Source organism: Bison bison, unplaced genomic scaffold (assembly GCF_000754665.1).
Source record: "Bison bison bison isolate TAMUID 2011002044 unplaced genomic scaffold, Bison_UMD1.0 scf7180017864263, whole genome shotgun sequence".
Classification (NCBI taxonomy): domain Eukaryota; kingdom Metazoa; phylum Chordata; class Mammalia; order Artiodactyla; family Bovidae; genus Bison; species Bison bison.
This window is the reverse complement of record NW_011494835.1, coordinates 1,758,227-1,766,612: the sequence shown is the minus strand read 5'-3', so window position 1 is coordinate 1,766,612 and position 8,386 is coordinate 1,758,227. Positions and strand designations below refer to the sequence as shown.

General features: G+C 41.2%; 1 protein-coding gene across 1 annotated transcript in view; it reads left to right on the top strand.

Moving 5' to 3' along the window:
* Positions 1-285: 285 nt before the first annotated feature.
* The window catches only part of ARHGEF38 (Rho guanine nucleotide exchange factor (GEF) 38), a 152,037-nt gene continuing 143,936 nt past the window's right edge, over positions 286-8,386 (top strand). The window contains exon 1 of the mRNA XM_010848256.1: positions 286-614. Coding sequence (XP_010846558.1) covers positions 419-614 — 196 coding nt within the window. The 5' untranslated portion in view covers positions 286-418. The remainder of the gene's footprint in view (positions 615-8,386) is intronic.

Here is an 8,386-nt window from a genome sequence, read left to right as displayed (position 1 = left end):
ACACTAAACCCATAAGCCGCAGGTTACACAGGCGTGCTTCCCCTCCTCCCGCCTCACCTTGTTCCCTTTCCCCAGCCCCCGCACCCCCAGCCCTCGCCCCACACAATGGGATTTTTGTTTGCTTCAGCAGCATGTGACGGCGGAGTCCCTGCTTTGCCTAGCTTGGTGTGGCAGGTCTCTCAGGTAACAGGTGGCAGCTTCCCCTGTTGGATTCTAGGTATAAAAAAGAATGACCTCATAGGGGTGGAGCCCCGGGACTCCGTGGAGGTGGCAGTCACAGACAGGTCACCCTGGAGAGAAGCCGGTTGGTTGGAAGGAGGCAGTTAAACTCCTCAGGCTGGGGTTGTAACCTTCACCCGGGAGGCCCTTTAGCAGCCAGCGATTGCCCGCCGGCCTCTCAAAGTGGTCTCAGCCTCCGATGGAGCCCAAAGAAGCTCCCGGGAAAGAAAACATGGGCACCAAGAAAAAGAATCTGCCCTTCCTGAGGCCCAGGCTCTATATGCTGGAGAGAAGGAAGACTGACACTGTGGTTGAGAGCAGTGTTCCTGGGGACCACTCTGGTACCTTGAGGAGGAGCCAGTCTGACAGGAGCGAGTACAACCAGAAATTACAAGGTAACCTACAAGAAACCAGTGGGCCGGGGGTTACCGCACTCCCAACTCTTTCCTTCCTACTCTTCCATTTACAAAGAAAACATTCAAGGTAGAGGAGAAGAGCAAACATCACCTTCCTCTATAAGAAGGAAAGTAAGAAAATAAGAAAAATGAAGGAAGTGTAATTCATAAATTATAGTGCAAATTTATTATGTCCTTCCAGAGTTAAAGAGCCAATTCTAAATTATTCTTAATAGTACCATGTCTTTTTTTGTCTGCCACCTTCCCTTACCTTGCTTCTCCCTCCTCCACCCGATTTAAGAAGCGGGAAGCACTAAAAAGCAAATGATTTAGAACCCTACACAAGATAGTTTATCTCAACAGATAGGTGTGAGATGTCACACCAGGAGATCTATCCAGGTAATTGTAGTGAACTGTGATTGTGGTTATCTTAAATAGGGGCATGAAAGTACAACCACATCTGTGAAAAATAAGGAATGTTATAGTCACTGGATAGTATAATAGGATTTCTTGAAAAATCACATAGATGTTCATTCCTTTAGAGTGAATCAAGTAACATCCAAATATGGTAAGAGATGCTTAGCATGCTTAGACTGAATTGAGGAAATAACTTCAGTTTATTTTGTGATGGTCATAAGATAATCTGGCACAGTTATTATAACACATCCTGTTTTAGGTCCTGAATTGCTCTTCCTTCCCATGCACCCTCTCTTTTTCTTCTTCTTTTCTCTTGAAGGTCATTTGTTCTAGTCAACTTCATTTTGATGTGGATATCATGCAACATTTTAATCAGATACCTGTTATGTGATCCCTGGAACTGGTCTCTCCCTCTTTGAGGCACACTGTGGTTGAGGGCTCATTATCCCACCATGAGCTGTCATTCTGGACTGAAAAACTACCATGAAACTAGAAAGACCAATGGGACAAGCTTGTATTTAGAAGGTCCCTTTCATAAAAAAAAAATGTGCTTGGATTTAGTGATGCAAATTAAATTAAATAAGTTAAATGTATGTAAATTAAATATTTAAGATTCCTGCTATGAGTTCATACTTTTAAAAAAATATAGCTCAGGATTAAAATGCAAAGTTGAGTCTTATAACTAAAGAATTTTTTTTAATAGGGAAGGGGTATTGTTTGAACTTTGAAATAATTTATTCTCAAGGATATGGATAAATTGGAAAGCATGCAAAATTTTTTTTTCATAAACAAAATTTTATTTATTTATTTTTGGGGGGGACATTTTTGTACTCACATAATTTTGAAGCTAATCCAAGATATGATAATATCAAATATATCAATATCTGTATCGGCAATATCTTTAGATATTTCTGCATGTACTTGTAAGTATAAGAAGGTTAAGACAAAAACCATAACCACAATATGATAATCGTACCCTAAACTCTCCAATAATTCCTTAGTATCATCAAAGATGCAGTCAGATTAAAAAACAAAGACATCTCATAAACGTAATAAAATTTTAAAATAGTGTTTGTTTAAATTAGGATCGCAGTAAGTTCTGCACAGTGAGATGGGTTACTTTTAACTCTCTTTTATCATATAGGGTTCCTTTTCTTCTCTCTCCTTGCAATTCATTTGTTGAAGAAATCTGGTGGTTTACCTCAAACTGCTTTACAGTCAGGACTTTGCTAGTTGCATCCATTCCCCCAGGGTTGCAGACAAGCTCCACTGTGGTCTGCTCTTCTGTCAGTTGGTGGTCAGATCTAGTGTTGATCAGATTCAGGTTTGATTTTCCTGGCAAGACTACTTCATGGGAGCACCATGCTTTTTCACCTGGAGGCTTATGATATCTAGTTCTCTTCTCCTTCTCTGATCTTAGCAACTGATATCTAGATCTGTTCAGGCATGGCTGATTCCAGCCAGGAACCAGGAAACATAGCATCTTGAGGAGGCTCCCAAGAACCAGACTGCCATTTCTCCAAGGAGACTGTTTCCTTTCAATGAAAGTCACTCAGTCGTGTCCAACTCTTTGCGGCCCCATGAACTGTACAGTCCATGGAATTCTCCAGGCCAGAATACTGGAGTAGGTAACCTTTCCCTTCTCCAGGGGATCTTCCCAACTCAGGGATCGAACCCAGGTCTCCCACATTGCAGGTGGATTCTTTACCAACTGAGCTATCAGGGAAGCCCAAAATATCTATTGATTTCAATGGGGAATGGTATTTGGAGAACATGATCTGGGTGCTAGGAGTGTTCCTTACACAAGACGTTGTTTTTGCCAAAGGTGAACAACAAGTTAAAACCTATGCTTTAGGTACACACTCAGCCTTTGGAGCCCAAGAAATCACTGGCCACGAGCACTTACTTCTGCTTGAACAGATCTGGATGTGACAGGAGCTGTTTGCCTGAGGGAAAAGAAAGTTACCCTCCCCAGTGGAGCAGGGCAAAACTGTGGGCAGTTGCCTCAGGGGTCTTGGTTCTCCACAAGAGAACATCAAAAGGCCCTGGGAAGGGGGTGATCCCACACTCCCATTCCAGCCTGGGAAAGGCTTGTTGTACATGGCCACAGGGAGGAGCCTGGGAAGCACAGAAATGAAGCCCAAGGAGGGAATCTGGGGATGGATTCTCTCCCCTTCTTTGCTGGAGCAGTGTGCGTGCATGCATGCTCAGTCATGTTCGACTGTTTGTGACCCCATGAACTGTAGCCCACATCTGTCTGTGGGATTCTTCAGGCAATAATAGTGGAGTGGGTTGTCATTTCCTTCTCCAGGGGACCTTCCCATCCCAGGGATCAAACCCGCATCTCTTGTGTCTCCTGTATGAGCTTTCATAAGCTACCTGAGCCACACTGAGCCACTGGGGAAGTCTTACTGGGGCAGACAGGGCTGCTTTTCTTCCCCAGTAAAGAATGAAAGTGCTAAAGTCATACACATTCTGTTTCCAATCCTGGCACTTCAGTTTACTACCTATAAGACTGAGTAAATCACTGAAAATTTCTGAGCTTCAATTTCTTTGTCTATGAAAGTAAGAAAATTACACCTACCACATAGTGTTATTGGCAGAATGAAATTAGATAATTACATGAAACATCTAGAATATTGGTTGACACACCGTGCTTCATAAACAGCAGTTATTTTCAATTTTAGAAATGATGGGTACCACAATGATAGAACAAGACTTGCCCTTTATTAACCCACATTTTTTAATCTACTAGTCTATTTCAGGCTTCCTTTGTGGCTCAGCTGGTAAAGAATCCGCCTGCAATGTGGGAGACCTGGGTTCGATCCCTGGGTTGCGAAGATCCCCTGGAGAAGGGAACAACTATCCACTCCAGTACTCTAGCCTAGAGAATTCCATGGACTGTATAGTCCATGGGGTCACAAACAGTTGGACACGACTGAGTGACTTTCACTTTCAATCTGTTTCAACTCTGTCTTTTGAGAAAGAGACAAATAAGAAATTCAGGAAAAACCCACTGCTTTGTCTCTAATAATGTTTCTTCTTTGTGAGATTCACTAATTCAGTATTTTTTTGATCCATTAGCAGAATAAAAACAGAAAATATTTTTTGCTTTCACTTCCTAAACTTAGCTAAAAGAAAGAAAAGTCTGTGGCCACAAAGTACAGTAGATATTTATTGGTTATTCTGCAGAAGACTTCAGGCTTCTCATGTTTGCCACTGGAGTTGTGGTTTTTCTATGCTCTGTTGGATCCTGTCTTGGAAGGAAAGACTCAGGAGTTAATCCATGGTCCTAGACCTGTCAGAGTACAGAGGAGCACATTAGAGCTGGTAAAGATGGGCTGGCCTCCTGATAAGTAAGATTTTAAAGATGCAATTCAATAAAATCCATGGCTGATCTCTAAAACCTAATAGCACTTTTAGTATGATTCTTCTATAATTGCTTTGGCAACAATAGAGGGCATCTCTCATTGTTGTCGGAAGCAGTCAGTTCTGTGGTTTGCACTCTGGTCTGTCCTCTTCCCAATGTCACACAGATGAGTCCTAAGTCACCTTTGTTTGCATGCCCAGTTGTGTCTGACTCTTGCAACCCCAGGGACTGTAGCCCGCCAGGCTCCTCTGTCCATGGGCTTTCCCAGGCAAGAATACTGGAGTGAGTTGCCATTTCCTGTTCCAGGGGATCTTCCCAACCCAGGGATCGAACCAGCATCTTGTGCCCCCTGCCTTGGTGGGCAGACTGTTTTCCACTAGTGCTACCTGTGAAGCCCTAAGTCACCCTAAGAAACTCTTTATTATTGCAATGCCAAGAGTTTTTCTTCTGCCTACCTTGGAACTGATAGCTCCCTGGGAGGCACTGAACAAAGACCTGAGCTGGTTAGAGCCCACAGACAGATGGCCAGAGCCATCATGAGGTCACAGTGGTTTTCCAGTAGTGGAAAGCAGCCTCAAATTATTGATTGAGCACTGCTTGTCCTTCAGGACTGTGTCACTATCTGAGTAATACAATTCATTGCTCTGTCCCTGTAAGCAAGTTCTCTAGGGTTCTGGAAGATGTTAGATCTGTCTTCAGCATCTCTGGGCTCACCTCTCAACTATACAGTTTATCTGTTCTATTCAATTTCTGACCAACATCACTTTAGTAGTGTGAATCTTAAGTTGTAATATTTTAAAAATGGTAAGGGAGGGATGAGAGCTACTAAGTTAAACGATAGACCATGATTCCTATGAGAACATCATAAAATCTTTGTAAGAGATTATAATCACATCATTCTTACTAAGCCTTAAGTTGTACAGTAATAGTTCGATGCTAAGCCTACTGTTAGTGGCTTATTTTTTCAACAGATTCATTTCAGTTAATTAGCATTTATTGAATATGTTATATGGTAAGCAAAAAACAATATGTGCCAGGAATTACAACTACAAAATCAATAAGAAAAAGCATCTGACCTTTACTCCAAAGGCGCCTGGATCAGGGTTGGGCAGAGAGGTTGTTAGAAAACACTGCACTCAGAGATGATAAGGTAGGAATGGGGTGAAGGTGCGGAATTGGGAGAGAAAGGCGTTTTAAAGTCTTTGTTGAGCTTATCTCTGTCTGAAATAATGGTGTTTGTTTCCTTGTTTATTGCTTATTATTGACCCATTTCCTCTCCCATCTCTTGCCACTCCCACCCCTGCCAGTTGGTACAAGAGGCCATATCTGTCTCATTAACTTTCTGTCTTTGTACTTAGAATCATGCCCAACACATGGGAAGCCCTCAGTAATGTTCAAATAGAATGAATGCCTTGAACCATCCAGTCTAGGCAGGGAATCAGTAGGAGGAAAGATATGAAGGCCTGAATTAAGAGCCCTGTGTCTTCATATGTGAGGATATATGTCTCTGTTCATAAACAAGATTCTTCAATAAAAATAAACAAATATATTCGAGGTAACAGTGCACAGAATTGCCTTTTTGACAAATAATTCTGCCTTTCAGAGCACACCAGGCCATACCTCAGCTCACTGCTCTTCTTCCAATCATAACAACAAAAGTTACATCATTTTAGTGTCCCAGCTTGCTCAGCCCCTCACTGGGAGCTGAGAGTTTTTTACTGGGAGCCATGGAGAATGATCGAAGCAAGGGAAATTTACTGGCTAGTTGTTAAAAGCTTTTTCTTTGGGAAATGATTTTGTATATGACTGTATGTGTGAACTCTATATTTGAAACGCACCTCATTTAAACAGTTACGCACAAGTGTCTGTGAATATACAGATCATTCATCTGTCTGATGTGTCTACTGTATGTAGCTACAGATTAAGTTGTATGTGTGTGTGTGTACTTGAGACATACTTCTTTAATGATTGAAACTTTTAATAAAAAGTTTATTGATTAACATTCAACAGCCTTTTCTACAAACCCTATATGATTGATATAGCTGACATTATTGGTTTCCTTTCAGTGTGCATGCTATGGGATGAATGTTTATGTTTCCCCAAAATGCATTTATTGAAGCTTAACCCCCAACGTGATGGTATTTGGAGAGGGACTTTTGGGAGGTAATTAGCTCAGGAGGGTGGGGCTTTCATAAATAGGTTTAGTGCTATTATAAGATATGAGAGATTTGCTCCTTCTCTCTCTGCCCTTTGCCATGTGAGGATGTGAAATGACAGACATCTGTCCACAAGGAAGGGGGCCTCACCAGCACCTTGAACCTTGACCTTGGAGTTCCCAACTGTGATAAACAAATGTTCGTGGTTTAAACCACCCTATTGATGGTACATTTGTTACAACAGCCCAAAATGACCAAGGTAGTTGCGCAGTTACTTTCATCCTCTATGGCCTCAATAAGCCTCTGGTTAATTTTTTGGCCAATGCGTATTTTTGCTTATCAAGTGTCAGGTGAAAGAGAGAATGGTGGGTTAAATGTCCTCACACTGGCAGATAACAACACAAAAGGCACATCTCCAGTTCATGTTAGTTCTGTGATGCTTTCTTTTTTGCAAAGCCTATCATATCATTTTCATCATAAAAGGATTGATGGCTTGTTTTTATGAAAGCCTGAGATGTTCTTACTATGGATGTTAATGAACAAACCACTCTTCTGCATGGACTTTATACAGAATAATATATTTTGCAGTATGAGGTAAAAGACTAGATTAGACTTGGTCAGATTATGGGAACATTTAATTTGTAATGACTTTTGAGAATACAAGCAAGAGGAGTCATCAATACTGGCAGATTTGCTGATTTTTGTTCAGGGAGTAATGAAGGGTGGAATAAAAGTAGTTGTCCAGCTGTTTGTCCCAGTTTCTATCCTGGGGCCATGGGTCTTTTTTTGTTGCTGCCTTTGTTCTTTGAGTGTAAAGTAACTCATTCCCCTTTACTTGCTTTTAGTGAAATGGGAAGTACTTGGATCAGTAATGTGACACCAACAAAAATAAGGTGTGTTTCACAGTTTGAATGGCAAATATTTATAAAAGGCAGCCGCTGTATAGCACAGGGAGCTCAGCTTGGTGCTCTGTGATGACTTAGAGGGATGGAATGGGGGAGTGGGAGGGAGGCTCAAGAGGAAGGGGACATAGGGCTGATTCATGTTGTGCAGCAGACGCTAACACAACCTTATATTCCAATAAAAATAAGATAAAATAAATAAGCTACAGGAAAAAAAAAAGGCAAGGTACTTTTGAAACTAAGTGATTTCTCTTTCATCATGTGCGAAGACATTTTAAAAAGCTTATTTTACTCTCTTTTCCAGTAAAGGCGTTTTGCAGTTTTTAGAGGACACATATGCATCAAATAAACAGAGTCCTAGAAATCAAGGAAGTTTGAGCTATTCCATTGAGATGGGAAAATTTATTTCTTCCACGTTTAACTGATGTACCTCTAGATATTTCTCCAGGCAAGAATACTTCCCAACTCAGAGATCCAACCTGGGTCTCCCACATTGCAGGCAGGTTTCTTTACCGCCTGAGCCATCAGGGAAGCCTTATAACTTTCTTAAAACTAGCAAATTCAGCCTCTCATTGTTTTTTTTTGTCCATCAACATGATGGGTTTATCAAAACACAAAATGAGAAATCAAGAGGGCAGGAGGAGTGAATGGAAGGAAGGAAGAAGAGAGGGAGGGTGGGAGGGAATTCCCATAGATAAGCATGAGTAGAAACAGAAGTCACTTTAGTGATAGAGCTGGGAAAAGACGAGTGAGCACTCAAGCTATATTCATCTTTGTTTCTGTTGATACAGGAAAAGTAGAAAATCGTTTTTTGTAGAATTACTTTTTATTGATACCATAATCATATTAAGTTCAGTATGTTTGTGGGCATTGGTTTCCTGGTGATGATGGAATTATGGCAGGGAATTCTAAACTTTTCAAAACTGT